This window comes from Schistocerca nitens, chromosome 2, assembly GCF_023898315.1.
Source record: "Schistocerca nitens isolate TAMUIC-IGC-003100 chromosome 2, iqSchNite1.1, whole genome shotgun sequence".
Classification (NCBI taxonomy): domain Eukaryota; kingdom Metazoa; phylum Arthropoda; class Insecta; order Orthoptera; family Acrididae; genus Schistocerca; species Schistocerca nitens.
Window position 1 is genome coordinate 136,958,559 of NC_064615.1, and position 21,379 is coordinate 136,979,937.

Consider the following 21,379-nt stretch of genomic DNA (forward strand, 5'->3'; position numbering starts at 1 on the left):
AGCCTTAAAACTTAGTTGAACAGTCAACAACAAGCCTGGCAAGTTAAATCAGACTGCAGGTGCTCTGAGCAGGAAAATTAGGATCCTGCCAGCAGACAAGGTGCTTACTGAGGAATTAAAAAGGTCACAAGAATCCCATGCTAAGTATAAGACATGGGCTGCCTACCCATATTTTGTCCCAAGAGACTATGTTTTGTATAAGAGAATGACTCTTGGAGAATGAGCAGAAATGCCAAAGGCTATCCGTAAACGCATACTACAACTATGTCACGACAGCATACACACTTCATAACGGGGAAAGTACATGTCACAGGCCATTATTGGTGGCCACAGTGAAAGAATGATGTCTAAGGATTTTAAAGTCTCCTGTGTGCTAAGAGGGTGCATGGACAAAGATCTAAAATACCTCTCCAAACTTTGACTGAAGCAATAGGGCCTGTCCCTCAAAAATTGTCAATGATACTTATTGAAGAAACGACTGCTGAGACAGTGTAAAAGTATTCTCCTCAATCACTTAGTACTACCACAGCTCACACTTAGTACTACCACAGCTCACACACAGGTTGGAGTAGGCTACTGACATTTCTAATTTCATGATACAACACCAGGATATACGAAGTAAAAGGGTTGAGTCCCTTCGAGATTGCTCAGGCCACAAAATGCGCTCGAGATAGAGAAGTTACCCCTGGAATAAATTCCAGTACAATGAAGCACCTGACCGAAAGATTGAAATTCGTTTGGAAGAGAGCTCAACAGAGCAATGCAGCTGCAACAGGGAGGCACTGACTCCATAGTCAAAAGAATACTTGACTGCCACTATAACAGGTAGGAGATAAGTAATGTTACAGCAAACCACCATGAAACCATGCACAACTAAAAAATTTGTGCACGCCAGGATGGACCATTTCAGAGATTGCATTTCACTTCATGTGTCAACACCAAATTACAGCTCACAGAACAGAAGACTGTAGTTCATTTTGATTGGTTTATCAAGTATAAAGCGATATACCACCTCCTGTAGCAGATCCTTCCAAATTCCAAGTATCATTCACCACAACAGCCAATATGCACACCAATAGATGACTTTATGTCACTATTATTTACATGCTGCCACTTCACACAATTTACAGCTTAGGGATTGAGAACATTTTATCATCAGCCTTCGTACTTTCTATGTCAATCTATTGTTTAAACAGGTTGATAATTCAGTTGTGTTTTCATCTTAATAAGGCCCTGATACCTAGAATATTTTGCTGAAGTGTTGCACCTGTGCTGTTCTAACTTATAAAGTAACTTCTGCGCCTTACAGTTCTTTAAACATGAAACCACTATTTTACGTTATCATGCGGCCCACACTGAAAAAACGAAAAAATGAGGAAAATGCAGAATTGAGGAAAATTTTGAAATGCCCTAAAATGTGAGCAAAAACACATGTAATTGGCATATAAGAATAAATATCACTACCCTCTTCAATACTTTGTATAAAATCTGCCTAAGTGATGGGAATTAAACGTACAACACAATGTTTATACAATAATTTGTGGTAATGAATTTCATTAGTTCTTCAGCAGCTAAATGTTAAAACTGTAAGCGTAAATGCCGAAATCTGCTTAGACATACTTTCTCACCATTGCTGTCATTGTTTAAAGCTTTTCTTAAAAGCCACACTTCATATGCTCACCACCGTTATAGTGTTATTTTAGGCTTGGTGAAACTGAGACATGAAAAAATGAGTTTACTTCCCCAACTGACATTACAAGCTTATTAGAAGTTGGCTCAGTGAATTTCTGTACACTGTGTAAAATGTAAAGTTGAAAGCAAGTTCAGGTGCAAAGTATATACACGAGTAGTGTATGTAGTTTCCTAACTGTATGGTATCAGATATGAGCACTTAAGTCTTTAAAATGTGCTATCACAAAACCATTGTTCTACTTCTGTGTGAAATCCCCGACACAGCACAGGACCTGCACAAAAAGTATATTTTCAGCACTTCACAAAATGCTTTCACCCCTACCAGCACTCCCGTCAATGAAGGGCCATTTGCGTGTGTTAGTGTGGTGTGGTGGCTGTGCTGTTAATTGGGTGATGTTTCCTCAATTATGACCAAGCATATTCTTTGAGACTCAGTGTCAGAATTTAAAAGGCGGACGATTAATATTGTTGCTGAATACAGTACACCATAAGTACAAGCAAAAAGGTGCGACTGAGTAATACATGGCTCAAAAAAAGATGGTGGGTGGGCCCTTTCATCATGTATTGGCTCAGTCCAGAACACCTTGCATCGACTGTCTTGTTTTTCCATTACCACTGCAATCTAGCATTAGTTGTATCTTAATTGTGCAGTGAAGCTAAACGTTGCAAGTTGTGCTGGCAACACTGATCGTGGATTTGGTCAGCATTTCCTCTCTCACATCTCCCCTCCTCACAACAGCCTGAAATATTCCCTTAACTTTGCCCACCAATTGCGGCGTGAACCATCTATCTTTTGTGCCATTTATAAATCACCAGTCACATCAAATGTCAACAGGAAAAGAAGACGACGATGTCAAGTGAGACGTCAAGTAAGATCTTAGAATTAAGGTAATCCTTATTAGGAAGAAACGTAAAATCGGGTATTTTCACAGGAGCTACAATTTTATGGTGTAGAATAGAAAAAAAAAAAAAAAAAACACAAAATTGGCGAATGTAAAATTGAGGTTCCACTGTAATTTGATATCACTAATGCCTGTACAACATTTCTTCCCCATTGGATTACTGCAACGGACGATTTCCTGCCATTATTAACATCTCGACTTCGTCAAACAGTGCCAGCCATACAGCTGAACCCTTTTGTCCACTGCGTGACGCTGTGCGTTCTAATATGGTTGTACTTCAGTTCCACGTGACTGGCAAACTCTGTGCTGCTAATGCGTCACTACTTTTACATTTTTTGTTGCAGTCTGTCTGTTATCCCAAAATTAACTGGTATGACCTTTTCAGCCACATTTCGCACTTTTACTCATTCCTCTGTATTTTATTGTATCTACCATTGAATTTGTTTGCACTATTTCACTGTGTTGACTGAAGACAGTTTCTCACACGAAACAAATTCAATTGATCTCTGAATTAACACAATAAATTTTACTTACAATGTCTCTGTCCTCCCTGATTACTGTTAAAATAAACTGTCTTGTTTCAGAATTCTGTTTTCATAAGTTCAATCTGCCTTATCTCAGGCTGGCAAACAACTGCTGTCACTCTGGTGGTTACCTTGTCATTGTAAGGATGTTGGACACTGTGTGCTCAGGTCACTCCCAATGTCATGAGGCTCCTATTCTATTACAAACTATACTGGGCCTGTTACCTCCTCTAATATTGCAAGAAATCAATCATTCACTTTCTTTATTAAAAAAATTAACAGTTGTCCCATAAACATGTATTCATTATTTTTATGTCGCATCCTAATGCTTGCTATACGATTGTTTCAGTTGCTTACACTCCTCATAGCTGTCCCTGAAACCAGCTTTGCCTACCTTTCTAATGCTGCCACCATCGCAGTCATGTGTAACCAACTGTAGTCGCTGCATGGTGTTGTAACAATTATACTCACATTCCAATATTTGACTCGTTAGATGAAATTAAAAACTGCATTGGTAAATGAAATAAATATTATTACCCCCAACACTCACAACCCAGGGAGATGGGAGGAGATGTGCAAGTGCCCCAGGGTCTGAGTGAGAGTAATGTTTAGTATTTCAATTTTAAGTTTCACCTACTTCACCATGCCCTTTTCACTGATTAAAGCAGCAGTCACGAAGTTGTTTGTGGTAACATAACATTGTGAGTCACTTTACAACATACAATCTGAAACCAGCAGTGAAATAGCAAAGGGAAGTAATAAGGTCTAGAAATGAACGACAGTAACTTATTATGTATGTTAAATGGGTGCCTGTTACTGTATCACGAATGGAAATACAAAGCAGATGAAGTAACATCCACTCCACACACTTGTATAATTTACAACGACCACAACCACCTTTCATGATCAATAGAACGTGAGTTTAAATAATTCTCTTTCTCTTATCTATGTACAGACATAACTGTTACAAAATATCTTTCTGTCACTGTGTAAATGCTGTTGGTAACAGGCATGGACTTACAGGTGTGATATAACTGCCAGCATGTATTTTTACTAACTTCTATACCCGTTTCTACAAAATGAACCCCCCCCCCCAACTCCCCAATACACATATTAAAAACTCATGAATAATTTACTTAAAAGAAAAAGAACTTATCCTCTAAGCCTTGCAAACCACACAAAAGTAACAGTACAGTTTTTCTCTCTCTAAGCTCAGATGCAGGATGTCCCACAGCAACATTTAATGCACAAATTATCTTCACAACATTACATATATTTTCAATCCATGTGAAACAAAATAAAAATTGCAAGATGAAGTACTGTCAAATTTAGGATTTAACAGTAAAACAGTGACACTCAAAAACATCAGTGTCAGATCTTAAACATATCAAAAGCTTATTATAAAATGATTTACATTACCTCTAGAAAATGCATGAGACGGCTCTGCTTGTCCAGATCAATGAATGCTTCGTATGGAGGCATGACAGCATAACAATCTGAAACTAATACATTCATACTTACATTAACTCACTCACAATCACAATTACGTAAACATCAGATGATATGTTTCATGTCTAAGAGCATTGTATCCTATATGAAAACAGATTTTACTGGGTATTTTAAGATTACTTTTCATAAAATAGCTCAATGTTATGACCAATAACAACAACTAGCAATCACTACCACCAAGTATCAGATATTACGTATCAAAAACTAAGAAAATAGCTTATTTGAATTAAATTCACTATTCTTCCTGCTGACAAACCTCTAATCGCTTATCCTATTTAATTTTTTGATTTTTGAGGAAACATGTAGTCGCCAAATTCTCAACTTGAGTGCTTGAATTTACTATATTTTCTTTTTAGATACTACTGAATTACCACAAGCACATACAAATAATCCAATAAAAACAAACGTAAAATTGACAGAACTAATAACATGCAACTTTATGTATCCATTTGCTTGCAGAACACTGGACTGTTAACTGTATCACAATTTCATGCTTTCAGTTTCAAAATCCGTTAGGCTGTGTATTACGTTTTATATCTTTTTCATGGCATTTAACACTATGATCAATTGTTAACAAATGTATGTTAAATTTATAAGTAATGTTTTCTATGTATTGACAAAGAACTAGCATACATCAAGGATTACATATTAAAGACAGTGTCATTTTCATGCTGTTGAAAATAACACACAGCATTTTTACTAAGAAAATTTCTTATTTGCATATTCACATAGGGTAAATTTGATACAGATCATTTTCAATAAGATATTCTTCTTAGAGTGTATAAGAGATTTTTCTTTTCTGGCTCTTTTAGAAAAAATATTAAGGAAAGGCAAACCTACGTTTCTAGCATTTGTAGACATAGAGAAAGCTTTTGACAATGTTGACTGGAATACTCTCTTTCAAATTCTAAAGGTGGCAGGGGTAAAATACAGGGAGCGAAAGGCTATTTACAATTTGTACAAAAACCAGATGGCAGTTATAAGACTCGAGGGGCATGAAAGGGAAGCAGTGGTTGGGAAGGGAGTGAGACAGGGTTGTAGCTTTTCCCCGATGTTATTCAATCTGTATATTGAGCAAGCAGTGAAAGAAACAAAAGAAAAGTTCGGAGTAGGTATTAAAATCCATGGAGAAGAAATAAAAACTTTGAGGTTCGCTGATGACATTGTAATTTGTGACAAAGGTAGTGAGGAGTGACGAGGCACAATTTAATCTTAATGGAACCGTGGATAAATGAAATTTACGACCTTTTTGGGTCGTGCAGACCTGAACAGCAGTGTTATCACATTGGATCTGTAGATAATAGAGGCGCACATCACTTTCATGAAAGATATTGATAATTCTTTGAGTAGAATATCCAACTGATCACGTTTGTGTAACACAATTGAGGTGATCATGAACTTATTTTCCATTTCCTGCATATATTGAATCAGTACTCTAAAGTCTTTCTGCTGACATAATATTATTACTCTCCAACAACTATGTCCTCTAGAAGCATTTGACTGCCATGCTGAAGCAAGTTATACTTCCACAGACCTCTGTAGACAGTAGATAAACAACTTCCAAGCAGCTGACCTCAGCATTACTAAATTACTTAAATCTTTCCAAAATTATTTTCACCATGAAACCAATATGATATTACAGATGAAATCCTCAGAGAGCAGCTCATATTCATTTCAAAAGTCATTTCAAAAGTCAAGAACTGATATCTGCGATTTCTGCTGGGAGTGTGAAGTCATACTGAATGTCAATGCAAATGATCCTCATAAAGAAGTATATTAAGAACACAAATGTGCATTTCTGCAACAGGCCACTGCAGTTTTATGTATTTAACAGTCACTGCCAAATTGACCAATGACGTAAATTTTGTTTTCTAGAAACACATCTTCCTTTTAATACGATTTTTAGGTAGTTGGTTGGTTGCGTGTTCCATTGATCAATCACACGGTACGGTGGTCGTTATGATGTGGAACGTGTCAAATATACAAGCATATATATATATATATATATATATATATATATATATATATATATATATATATATATATATAAAAAGAAAGATGATGAGACTTACCAAACAAAAGCGCTGGCAGGTCGATAGACACACAAACAAACACAAATATACACACAAAATTCAAGCTTTCGCAACAAACTGTTGCCTCATCAGGAAAGAGGGAAGGAGAGGGAAAGACGAAAGGATGTGGGTTTTAAGGGAGAGGGTAAGGAGTCATTCCAATCCCGGGAGCGGAAAGACTTACCTTAGGGGGAAAAAAGGACAGGTACACACTCGCGCGCGCACACACACACATATCCATCCACACATACAGACACAAGCAGACATATTTAAATATGGATGAGTAAAGGATAGTGTAAGTCGTCTTTTTTCTCATATTATAATCATGGACGTCACTGTTTTTAAACTGGTCCATATGGTTGAGAACAAATTTCATTAGTGAGTAAATGTACTGTGAGGCTGTTGTAAGAATTCCCAATCTTTTAAAAAGATGCCAACAAGATGAGCGACTATGAACCCCACACATTATTCTAACCACTTTCTTTTGAGCAGTGAATACTTTTTGTCTAAATGTTGAATTACCCCAAAATATTATTCCGTATGTCACCAAAGCATGTTAGCTTACTAATTTCTATATCCTCAAAATTGGCAATTAATATGATTGCAAAAGTTGCTGAACCTAATTGCTTTAGAAGATCCAAAATATGAATTTTCCGATTAAGATTTTCATCTATATGTACACCCAAAAACTTAGTATGCTATACCCTGTCTACTGACTTCTGTTGATGTGTTATATTTATTGAAGGAACTGTACTTTTGCAGCAGAAAATTGGATGTACTGTGTTTTTACAAAGTTTAGAGCAAGCCCATTTGTAGAAAACCAATTAATGACTTTTCCAAAGATCTTATCTGTACCATTTTCAATTGGAGTTTCTTTTACTGGATTAATAATGATGCTTGTATCATCAGCAGTGTCAGTTCAGCTTCCTGTTTCTATGAGGCCCAAAATGCAGTCATATGTAAACAAACATATCAACATGTACTATAATCATGGAAATTACTACTGTAATAACGTTGACTGGGAACAAGTCTCTCATCATTAAAAGTTCACTGCAGTAAAAACCATTTCAATGACAAGCGATTTCAGAAGCCACAGAAAATCAATCACAACATTCCCTAATTGTGGGTAACAAAAGAATGTTACACCAATCGTACTCTGAGACAATATCTTCGCTACTTTACTTCTATGAACAGAATGTAGTTTATTTCCGAATAACCTCTATGGAAATGTCTGTGCTTTATAATTCCTCACATATCTAATCCTACAGAATACTTTCCCTTGCGAGGCTGTCCTAACACCATCCAGTTCAATTTAGTTTGGTTCTAGGTCCATGGCACTGGGAACACTGACTGCGATAGTGAATTTGCTGTAAGATCATTACGCTTCTATCAGATTCATGCGGAAAACAAAACGAAAATATGAGTATATTAAAATTTTGTAAATTGCTTTCAGAATCAACAATCATAACCATACAACATGTTTCCAGTTAGGGGATACACACATAGTCAACGCAACCGCAACTTCGGCCTACATGGAAAGTTCAAAGAGATATTGAAAACACTGAGAATATATCTCAATGTATTACAGTGCTTCAGTGCTGCAGAAAGAATTCAGTACCCTTTGAAGTGGTAGGAGTGGGCATTACTGAGCACTGGGCATCAGCTTTGTTACCACACTAAAAAACCCATAGGAAAAACAAGGCTGGTATATAAAACTTATTTTGTATTACAGCCGGAATTCATTTGCAGTCATCAACTTATTCATGAACATTCACTTCTTATAAGCAAAATAAAAGGACGAGGTACACTGACAATGCTGAAAACCAAAACTGCAATGCCGAAGACACCCCTTCCTGGGATTACAGATGAAAAAGGCAAAAACATTTTTGCACTTCTGAAGTTCCTATGAGAACAAAATGCAGAAATGCTGAAGACAAATGCAGAAGACTAGGCATCTGCAAAATAAAGTGAGTACTCTGTTTGTGAAACAGAAAACTGATTGTTAATAACCATGCTGAGATTATTAATCATGTAAGACAAAGTTCTTTTGTACATTAATTTCAAAATGCCCTTCGTCATATGTCTAACAAAAACATAGATTTTGTTGCAAGTCCGAGAGCACTCTCTTTAGTTTTAACAACTTTTTAATAGTAAAACATGGAAAATTTCACTTTATGTTTCATGACATTCAGTAATCTATACAAAAATAACTAAGTTTGGTTACAATATCATTTCAAAATATTTTAAGTCTTGCATATTACACTATTGTGTCATATTCTGAAACCAGAATATTTCATTTATATCTGACTGGAATTTAGTCAATGTATGGAGATTGAAATTAAGTACAAAAAATAAATGTCTGATGCTCTGTTACTTCAATTTCAACGTATATCGGGTAAGTCATTGTCCCAGGGAACAACTCAATTTTTCCTCTCTGCTGCCCTGTAAGTTGCGCAGAAATCTACATGCCGCAATGCTGTACAAAACCACCTCTGAGTTTGATTCCAGTAGGCAAGTTTTGCACTATCAGGCACAGTTACTACAGGAAATGGTGGTGAGGAAGGGGGGGGGGGGTGATGTAATGATCGGAAGCTAAGTTTACATCTGCAGCCACCTGTGCTACATTGTTCAAAGCTGGTACTAGAACTGCATAACTGCCAGGGATCCGAGGATCATCTCTCAGCAGCTGCTACACTACTTTTCACTAACTGGAGATTTCACCAAAAAAATCTTTCAAATTCATCCCTGATATTCTCTTTGCTGGTTTTGCATGGTCAGTGTTCATAGTCCTGATATTCTGTAGAAAATTTTACCAACAGATGGCATTGTAAACATGAGAATACGCATACAGATGCACGACTTATGGCTGTTCCTCAGCCTGCGTCCCTGACACCCAACATGGCAAGTGCTGCTGGTAAAGCTCTTTTACAACAGCTGTGACTGTGCCAGTAGCCCTGCAGAAGTTCCAGACACTCAAGGGTATGAAAATAGGCATTGGTCTTCTAAGGGTCTGGAGAAAATGATTACAAAATTTGAGAAGACAGGTTCTTTTGAAACGCAATGTGGAAGAGGCAGGAAAACAGTTCATACAATGTTTGTCAAAAAAGTCAATTGATCTAACGTCTGCTGAAGACCTGCCACAGCATTGCAGGAGAGATCGAGCGGTTGTGTGCAAATGTGCGGTGCACGATGAACTTGCTTGAACATTGGACATGCCCATGAGCACAGCACATGAAATCCTAAGAAACATCCTGCATTGTTATCCATAGAAAATTGCACATGTTCAAGAGTTGCTTCCTGCTGACCTGAGACAAAGACAATATTCCCTCTAGATTCTCTCACTTGCACAGAAGTAGACAATGAATAGCCAAGCAATATTCTGTTGACAGACAAAGCCCATTTCCATCTCCAAGGACATGTAAATATGCAGATTTGCAGAATATGGGCAATGTACAAACTGCACACATATGCACACACCAACTGCTTCCATAACATTCTGCAAAGGTGGCTCTGGGTCAGTTGAAATTATAGTTTATTGTAGGGTCATATTTTCTTGAGGGGATGTGTCCTGCGAGTACTGTTACCCGTACAGACACTGGTAAAACTATGAGTCTTTTGTGCATCACATTCATTCAAATCCTCCAACAGAGGAGATGTGTGGGGAAGATCTTTTTTTATGCTAGATGGCACTCCACACATTGCACAGCCAGTGAAGTGGCTGCAGTTCGGAAATGCTAGAATGATCAGCCGCCAATTCCCTCAGCCATATTACTTCTAGCCGTGGGATTATCTGCAAGATGCTGAATGCAGTGCTCAAATTATGAACATTACTGAACTGAAGGCACACATGGTGCAACACATTCTGAACATGACTCCAGACACTCCAATCTGTTGTGGAACATGCTGTTTCTCGATTTCAACTCTTGGAAGAAAAATAGTTGAACATATCTTTCTTCAGTCCCATGTCAATCAGAAACCAATACCATTTTGCCTTTTATACAGTTTTCAACCTCAGGACAATTAAAAACCAAATTTTCCCTATCTGATGTCGTATGGCCTTGCCATGGTGGTTGGGCTTTTAACTAGCAACACCACAACTGCTGATTGCTGAACTTTTGCAATCATCCACACAGATAGTGTAACATGCAACACAAACTATAGCCACCGTACTATGATTCATTTGTCATATGTAGCTGACCCCATTTACATTAAGATGCTTACAGGACCATCTATTGGTAAAATTTTCATCAACTCTTGTTTTGCTCCATGACGTTTCCCCGTATCAATAATATGTTGTTCAAATTTTACATCATTCTGAGCAGTGGTTTTTATTTTACAGCATTTTCAAACTGGAACTTCGACTATGGACACCTTGTAAACTACTTGTGTTATAATACAGGCATTCAAAGTACAAAAATGTGTGGGACTTGCCCATGATTCCACCTTGTTTTCATACTCAACAATACAAATCAATGACAGAATGAGAAGACAGACTGCTATGGACTGCATAAAGATTTGAAATCCTGAGGGCTTAAAGGTGGAAGAGAGAGTAATATGCAAGAAAGAGATGATTGACAAAATATCTTGCAAGATGGTTGACATTTGAGGCCAGGAGGAAGGGGGGAATTAGACAATTCAGAAAATAAGAGACACGAGCAAAGAAAGGAATAATTACTAAAAGGAAATGCTGAGACCAAAGGACACATTGTAATGCCAGTTTCCACATGTGGACTTCTGAGAAACTGGTGTTAGGAGAGAATCTAGAGGGTATGTGTGGTGAAACAGGCACCGAGATCATGACTGTCATGTTGCAGAGCATGCTCTGAGCCAGGATATTGTGTGCTGCTAGTATACATTCTCTGCCTATATTCATTCAGCCAAATCAATAACTTGTTGGTAGTCACAGCTGGTGCGTGACGTGTCATTTTCCAGATGGCTTTCCCCTTGCTAGTAGATATTGCGAGTCACAGAGCTGACAGTGGTGGTAGGAGGGTGCATAGGGCAAGCTTACAGTGGGAGCAGTCAGAGTAGGGAAGCCTAAGCAGAAGAAGCATAGGGTCTGACAAGGATATTGGAGAGATGGAAGGAGGGAACACTTTTCTCTGTATGGTGGGCAAAATGCAAAATGTCAAGACAGAATGTACCTCATTTCACAGCATGATTTTAAGAAGTAATAACCTTGTTGAAATAACTTGATTAATGCAAGGGCTGATCAATTAAGACAGACTGATTTTTCCCTATATCTTCCGTGATAGGATATCTGTACCACAAATATTTGCAAAGAGCAAGTTTTACATAAATTGTCCATAGGTGGCAGCACTTTGATATCAGCAGGTTGGTAGTAATGTTCTATTGTGTAGATGTTCTTTGAATTTTGCATACCAAACAATGGAGGTGAGGCAAGAGGAGCAGTACAGTGTAAAAAAATTCTGTGATCACTTAAACCATATAGTCATTGAAACCTACAAAAAGCTGACACACATACAGTGAACATGCAGTACCTCATGCAATAGTATTTAGGTGATTCAAGATTTCAAAGAACGTAGACTTGTCTGTGTTAACCAAAGTGAACCTTGTGTTTTGGCTTCTGCTGTGACTAAGTCAACATCAACACAGCTGCTGTGATTGTCAGTGAGATCAGCAGGTTACGTTACATAACCTCAGTGAAGTGTTGAGAATTTCATATGGCAGAGTCATTACTATTATGCATGATCATTCTACATATGACCACCATTTCTGCCCATTGGGTGCCTCATCTGTTGACTATCAAACAAACGGTTGTGCGAATGCAGACAAGCTACGAGGTGCTGCATCGCTTTGCTGATGGAAGGGCTGTGTTTCTGGAATCGATTACCACCAGTGATGAGTCATGTCTGCATCATTATGATCCTGAAGGAAAACAAGCAGTGTGGAAATCGATGGGTTCTGCAACACCGAAAAGCTTAAAGTTGTTGAATCTTCAGGGAAAGTGAGTGACCATATTTTTTCCATTCATGAAATGATTTACCAGCCAGCAGTTTCCCTTCACACCACTGTTAACAGCAGCATACTACACATCAGTATAGACTGAACTGATGAAGCACACTGCAAAGAAACGACCATAACTTCTCGGGCAGGGTGATGACTTCAACATGACAATGCACGGCACCATATGGCGAATCAAGTTGTCCCATTTCTGGCACAATCCAATATTACCTGTGTATCGCATCCACCGTACAGCCCCGATCTTGCACCCCGTGCTTTTTAATTTTTTTTTATCACTAAAAGCAAAGCTTTGGAGCATTTGATTTGAGAACTCTGAAGCAGTGCTCAAATGAAGTGAGGTTATTCGCAAGAACCTCACAAAGAATAGCTTGTGCATCACTTGTTCAAGGACTGGCAGATAGTATAAAAAGTGCTTTCACCTAGGAGGAGGAATAAATAGAAGTATCTTGTGAAACAATTAAATGGAGTAACAATAACCTGTGAAAAAAATTCAGTCTTTGTTGATCAGCACTTGTACAGTCAAGACCAGGATAGTATTAAGTGACAAGAGGTGTACTAAGCTATTTTTTGCAGGGATCAGCAGTACCAGTATATCATGTGATGGCCCAGGAAATCTGCTTTTTATCAAGGCTGGTAGGGTAACTGTGTCAAGTGAAGGGTATTGTACCGAACATGTGACATGGAAGGGATGGCATCTGCCAAAACGTGAATAATGTTGCTTGTAAGTAGGTTTAATGTGAGCAGAAGTGTGCAACTTACTATTAGTGAGGATGATATCAACATCAAGGAAGGTGGTATGGGATTTGGAATCTAACTGTGTGAAATTTAATCGGGAGAATGTTTTTAGAGATTCCACAAATTTTAACAGGCCATCCTCACCTGGAATCTATATGATATTAATGTATCTAAACCAAACCGGACGAGAGGGCTAATGGATCTCAGTACAGCCCTAAAAGTGAGCCATGAATGCTGGGATAGGAAGAAGCCACCCTCGTTCCAATGGCAGTGCCTGATGTGTTTGTATGTCTGCCCCCACAGGTAAAGTACTTATAAAGGTGGTTACGGTGAGCAGGAGGAACGTCATAGTTTGGAATCATGTGGGCACTGATAGAGGTAATATTCAGCAACAGACAAACTATGTACATGGGTAATAAATGACACTCAAGATGTGTGGTGGGAGTGGGACAGACAGATTTCAGGCAATCTTGGTAATGGTTGGTGTCTACTGTAGTCGTCGTACTACAGATTGCAAATGTTGAGACCGATGTGTGTTCATTGGTTGTTTTGAAGTTGGCAACTATGGGACAGGGAGTGCGATCTATTAAAGGGAGAGCCATTTGCAAAAATGACGCCATACACCAACTATTATGTAAACACTGTCTGGCCTATTGGTGTGGTTACCACCATGGTATGGCTACCACCAAGTTATCACTTAGGCTAAATGGGCATAGACAGAGGTGTATACTAACAACACTCAATATCCTGTTGCAGAGCATGCTGTACAGTGTGACAGTCATGACCTTGTTGCCTATTTCATTGCACATGCCATCTAGATTCTCTCTCTACACCAGTTTCTCAGAGCTACACAAGTGGGAAATTCCATCACAATGTGTCCTTTGTTCTCACCACCCATCTTAATTTACATTAATTTTTTTTTGGTCTCAGCATTCATTTTGAGTAACTATTCCTTTCTTCACTCCCTATTAGTTTACTGTGTAGTCTGGCCTGTCAAATCCCCTCCCTCATACCTCACACATGTCTACCACAGATAATGTACTTAGCTTTCTGTTGTTATTGGAGTCCGCACAGGCTACGATGGCCTAAACACAGTGACCAATTTTCATCTGAAGCACTGGGAGCAAGTTCATTCAGTTGTTCAGAATGGGAGGCAAACAGTGTTTGACCCTTTCAGCCAATAGGCAATGACAGAATTGAGATGCACAGCATGCAATCCTTCTCAAATGATTTTACGAGACAGTTTTTTACATATAGTTTTATATGTCAGCTTCATGATGACATGTCCATCATCATTTCGTTAATGGTTTTAGTAACTGTGGCATTTGCAGGTAAGTAAGATACGGAGCAAAATTTTAAAGTACTTTGCAACGAAAAATAGGGGTCATTATGATTTTGTGTTTGGTGCATATTACATAATGTTGCTGCATATGAAATTTTTCTTCACGCTCTGGTGGACGCCACTGTCACTCAAGAAAACTGATCTGATGTAGCAGAATCATTTACTATCACAGGAACAAGTGCTGAGCCAGTCAGAGATACAAACACCATTTCTCATACTTCGTGATTTCAGATATCAAAATGAAATTTTGACAAATGATAGCATGCAAGGAGGTATTGTTTTGTCACATGGTTACTATCCAAAACTTCATTATTTGCTGTGTTATTCCAATAACTACAGAATTTTTCAAAGAAAGAATGTGTTTTTAAGGGCTATCAATAGCTGGTGAAACAAGAAATGTTATGCGTTTCAGAACAAGGTAAGTGAAGATAAAACGTGATTATTTTTGTACCAAGGCTGTGGTTTTTCGTAAGCTATCAACCTTATTTTTCCTCAGTTCCTCACTTAATAAATCACTGTTTCAGAATTATATTGCAACTGCATCTGCATATGCTAGAGAGGAGACACTGTGTAACCTCCGCTGAGTTTTGGTTGAAGAAGAAAATTTTAACGTGACAACAAGTATGTTTCACTAAAAATTCACCACTCCCAATGCTTCTCTGAAACTTAACAAATGATTAACAAGCCAGGTGAAAATAAATAGCTGCTGATTTTGAATTTTCATTCTTTTTAGATACTAACCAAAGCTGAGGTGACATCTTTTTGAACTGTCACCATGGAAGTGTGGGCATATAAGGGCTCCACTTAATATTGACAAAAAAATTTGTGCATAGCTTCAGTTTAGCATGGCACTTCCCCTTCAGCACCTGGCACTTTCGCTTCAAGACCTGCATACCCCCCCCCCCCCCACTAAAGCTCTCACCACTGCATGCCCTCCCAACTGTGCATCTACCGGACACAGTCTAACTCTTAGATGAAGTTTTGGCAGTATTCTGTCTCGCTTATTACGTTCTCTTTGAACTTTAAGCTCTCAGGTTTTCAAATCTCATCCGGTGCAGTCCAAAAGGAAGTCTTCCCTCGCATCTATCTGGTAAGTTTCTCCTGACCCTGGTTCTGGACAACTTTTCAATCCTCAGAAATCTTTTCCTTCATCCTTCTCCTTCAACATTTCTGGCAGAAGCAGCCACTAGGTCCAAAAGCTTGCACACTTCCTTACCTTCTACATGTGTTTTCTCCTGCCTCTTGAGTAAATTTTGATCTATTCAAGTATATTGTAATTTCAAAAATTAAGTAATCTCATTTATACCCGGGCCGCTGAAACATTGCACTTGACGTTTGCGTATGAAGTTGGCAGCGTAACAGAGTAACAAGTGAAGAACGATAGGCGCTAGGCGTTCAGCGTAGGGCGCCAGCCAATCACAGCGCAGTGAGCACTGCTGTTACTCACGTGCTGTGACGTCAAAGTTCCCACGTTGCCGGCTTTGTTTGGTGAATGTGTATACAACCTGAATTCTATGTTGTTTACCGCGTGTTTTCGTTGTACTGTGTGCTATATCGTTGTGACTTTTGTTACGTTGTGAGTGTACATACTTGGAAAATGCCACCGAAAAGACTTCGTTCACCTAGTGACAATCCTTTGCGTCAAGGGGTGCCGCTAAACAGCCAGGCACTGGAGTTGCTATGCAGAACTTGTGAGTTTTACGAGCAGGAGAAAAACTACGTAAGCATTCATGGACAGCCATCAATTCCTGCCGACAAAGTGGTGGAACGTACGTCGAAAACTCTTGGTATTAGTGCAAGAACCGTAGTAAGTAAGGGAGTATTACTACAAAACATGGAAGATACTGAAGTGAGCCGTAATGATTCCGAGCTGTCTGGATCAAATAATACATTTTTATCAACCCCGGGAAAGAAGAAAAAGCGGCCTAGTCCTATCACAGATTCAGATTCTTTCCAGACTGATGCAATTCGTAGGCATGTTTATGCTTACTACAGCAGAAAAGAGTATCCGACTGTAGCTAAGTTATTAATCTCTTTAAAAGAAAGTGAACTCTTCAGGGGTGGTAAAACATCACTAAAAATTGTGCTAAAAAATATGGGTTTCCGTTACAAAACGCTAGACGGACGCAAAGTACTGTTAGAGAGGGCACATATTGTTACCGCTCGTAGCATTTTCTTGCACAAAATTGTGGGCAGAGACATTCATTCCATAATTTGGCTAGACGAAACGTGGGTTAATGCCGGGGAAGCTGTCAGTAAATGTTGGACGGATAACACACCCAGCAGTAGCGGCCATCAGCCAACGGGAAGAGGAGCTAGATTAATTGTGGTCCATGCAGGCTCCTCCAGTGGTTTTGTTCCTTACGCACTTTTAGTTTTTAGAAAAGACTGGTGATTACCATGAAGATATGGATCTCACACGATTTGTTGAGTGGTTCAGGAACCTTTTAAAACAATTTCCTGTCCCTAAAACAATTGTAATGGACAATGCTCCATATCATTCGGTGATACAGAACAAATCCCCAACCACAAATGATCGGAAAGAAGTTATGGTGCAGTGGTTACAGGCTAGAAATATTGCAGCGGATATGAGTATGACAAAGGTTCTGTTATATTCTCTTGTTAAAGAAAATAAGCCTACGACACCTACATATGTAGTAGACGAAATTGCCAAGGAGCAGGGTCATACTGTAATAAGGCTGCCACCATATCACTGCCATTTCAACCCTATTGAGTTAATATGGAGTGATGTAAAAATGTATGTAAGGAACAACAAGTCCTTTACAATAACAGAGGTGGAAAAACTGTTGCGTGAAGCCTCGTGGAGAAAAAAAGTAGAGCACGTCGAGAAGCTTATACGAGCAGCACAGACAATAGAAGGCGTTATCAGTGGCAATGAACAATTAATGATTTGTCTTGCTGATGACGACGAAGAAGACGGTTTTGGCTATGAATCGGACAACAGTGACGATGGCGAGCTGGATGGAATTGCGCCATTATCGCTGTAAATTGGTGAGTGAAAAATTACTAATATTGGTTATTTATTACAATCTCGGTTATTATTTATTTTGTAAACTACGTACATTATTGATTTTAAAGTACCAGTCGTCAGATGCTTGTTTTTTGTATTTCTTTGTTCCGTTATCGAAAGGGTGCGCATCGTTGTGCTTTTACATGCATTATTATACGGTTGTTTACTTCCTGTCATTGTAGTACAACTAAAAACGAGTTTTTATATACACTGTAATTGCTCAATTGCTTGCATATACGAGACGGGACGGGAAACTGTATCGTCTGCTGTGTGTATAGAGGTTGCTGTTGCAACATCGCTATTACAGTATAGCCAACCTAACTAGACAAAAAGCGAACTGTCAAGTGCAATGTTTCGCCGGCGGGGGTATACACAACTGTAAGATTTAAGAAAGAGGAGCTCTTTAAATAACTTCCACTCAATACCATATAAGTGGTAAAAGATATGACAATGCTCTCACACCCACTTGCATCCGTCCCAGTCTCATCGATCCATTAGCAGAATTACTTTTATATCATGTATCTAATACCAAATGGTGTACTACTGCTGTTGCTATATGTATGTCTGGAACATTATGAAGCCACTGTATCCCAGTAGTTTTAGGGGATGGGGGAAGAGGAGGAGGGTTTGATCTACAAATGCTTAAGAAAATGATAAGAGGACTTGCCTAATACTACTGCCAACCTCACCAAACAATAAGCATAGCAGCCATTAGCAAAGTAAATGCTTTGCATACGCCACCACTTGTGTGTTTGGAGTTGCTATTTTACATTTTAACAATGGAGAATCCATGATAGAATAATGAAAATATCACACACACACACACACACACACTGGACACAGACTGGATTGGGTAACAAAGAGGCTGGGACGAGGAGGGGGAAGGATAGCAAGGTATGGATGTGGGACTGAATAGTGCTGCTTATTGGAGCAAGCATGGAAGTGGTGGAGACAGGATAGGGATGCTACATGCAGTCACAAGTTTGTCTTTTTTTTTTTGGGGGGGGGGGGGGGGGGGCACTGAAAAGGAGAGGGGAAAAATGTGTAGGTGGAATACAAGGTTGTGTAATACTGGAGTGGGACCAAGGGAGGGGATAGGTGGGTGAAAAGAAAAAACAAGGTATTAACAGACGTTGAGGCCAGGTCACGGGAACAAAGGATACATTGCAGGAGAGTTCCTGCCTACACAATGTTGGTTACCTGTGAAAGCAGTCCTGTGCTCTAAAAACTAAGCTGCAGCTACTGAGCTGCATTCTACATGGGCACAACAACCAACAAGATGTCCATCACCCTGAATGGCTACTGACAAATTATGGCCAAGAGACAGAAGGAACATTCATTTGCTGAACACACTGCCCAACACAATGAGCTTCACTTCAATGACTACTTCACAGCCTGAGCCATCTGGTTCCTTCCTACCAATACCAGCTGGTTTTCTAATATGAATGGTGTTTATAGCACTATCACTGTGTTGCACTGTTGTATAGGAGAATGATGGAGAATCAAGTGCACTCTTAACACATCTTTGATACTTGGAATATCTCTACTGTCACACAAGCAATGTATTTTAGTAATTCACCAAGATAGTATAACTTATTCCACCACTGCATAGTGAACGCATTATTGTGGCCAAGATACACACAAAGCCCATGCCTACTACAGTAGTACAAGTTTATACGCCAACTAGCTCTGCAGATGATGAAGAAATTGATGAAATGTATGACGAGATAAAAGAAATTATTCAGGTAGTGAAGGGAGACGAAAATTTAATAGTCATGGGTGACTGGAATTCGTCAGTAGGAAAAGGGAGAGAAGGAAACATAGTAGGTGAATATGGATTGGGGGGAAGAAATGAAAGAGGAAGCCGCCTTGTAGAATTTTGCACAGAGCGTAACTTAATCATAGCTAACACTTGGTTCAAGAATCATAAAAGAAGGTTGTATACCTGGAAGAATCTTTGAGATACTAAAAGGTATCACATAGACAGAGATTTAGGAACCAGGTTTTAAATTGTAAGACATTTCCAGGGGCAGATGTGGATTCTGACCACAATCTATTGGTTATGAACTGCAGATTGAAACTGAAGAAACTGCAAAAAGGTGGGAATTTAAGAAGATGGGACCTGGATAAACTGAAAGAACCAGAGGTTGTAGAGAGTTTCAGGGAGAGCATAAGGGAACAATTGACAGGAATGGGGGAAAGAAATACAGTAGAAGAAGAATGGGTAGCTCTGAGGGATGAAGTAGTGAAGGCAGCAGAGGATCAAGTAGGTAAAAAGACGAGGGCTAATAGAAATCCTTGGGTAACAGAAGAAATATTGAATTTAATTGATGAAAGGAGAAAATATAAAAATGCAGTAAATGAAGCAGGCAAAAAAGAATACAAACGTCTCAAAAATGAGATCGTCAGGAAGTGCAAAATGGCTAAGCAGGGATGGCTAGAGGACAACTGTAAGGATGTAGAGGCTTGTCTCACTATGGGTAAGATAGATACTGCCTACAGGAAAATTAAAGAGACCTTTGGAGATAAGAGAACCACTTGTATGAGTATCAAGAGCTCAGATGGCAACCCAGTTCTAAGCAAAGAAGGGAAGGCAGAAAGGTGGAAGGAGTATATAGAGGGTTTATACAAGGGCGATGTACTTGAGGACAATATTATGGAAATGGAAGAGGATGTAGATGAAGATGAAATGGGAGATAAGATACTGCGCGAAGAGTTTGACAGAGCACTGAAAGACCTGAGTCGAAACAAGGCCCCGGGAGTAGACAACATTCCATTAGAACTACTGATGGCCTTGGGAGAGCCAGTCATGACGAAACTCTACCATCTGGTGAGCAAGATGTATGAGACAGGCGAAATACCCACAGACTTCAAGAAGAATATAATAATTCCAATCCCAAAGAAAGCAGGTGTTGGCAGATGTGAAAATTACCGAACTATCAGTTTAATAAGTCACAGCTGCAAAATACTAACGCGAATTCTTTACAGACGAATGGAAAAACTGGTAGAAGCGGACCTCAGGGAAGATCAGTTTGGATTCCGTAGAAATGTTGGAACACGTGAGGCAATACTAACCTTACGACTTATCTTAGAAGAAAGATTAAGAAAAGACAAACCTACATTTCTAGCATTTGTAGACTTAGAGAAAGCTTTTGACAATGTTAACTGGAATACTCTCTTTCAAATTCTGAAGGTGGCAGGGGTAAAATACAGGGAGCGAAAGGCTATTTACAATTTGTACAGAAACCAGATGGCAGTTATAAGAGTCGAGGGGCATGAAAGGGAAGCAGTGGTTGGGAAAGGAGTGAGACAGGGTTGTAGCCTCTCCCCGATGTTATTCAATCTGTATATAGAGCAAGCAGTAAAGGAAACAAAAGAAAAATTCGGAGTAGGTATTAAAATTCATGGAGAAGAAGTAAAATCTTTGAGGTTCGCCGATAACATCGTAATTCTGTCAGAGACAGCAAAGGACTTGGAAGAACAGTTGAACGGAATGGACAGTGTCTTGAAAGTAGGATATAAGATGAACATCAACAAAAGCAAAACGAGGATAATGGAATGTAGTCAAATTAAATCGGGTGACGCTG

General features: G+C 39.0%; 1 protein-coding gene across 2 annotated transcripts in view; it reads right to left on the reverse strand.

The window, feature by feature from the left end:
- Positions 1 to 21,379, reverse strand: part of LOC126235828 (tetratricopeptide repeat protein 14 homolog) — an 82,765-nt gene that overhangs the window by 45,632 nt on the left and 15,754 nt on the right. For both annotated transcript variants that reach the window (XM_049944679.1, XM_049944677.1), the window contains exon 4: positions 4,538 to 4,620. In XM_049944679.1, the coding sequence (XP_049800636.1) occupies positions 4,538 to 4,620 (83 nt within the window). The remainder of the gene's footprint in view (positions 1 to 4,537; positions 4,621 to 21,379) is intronic.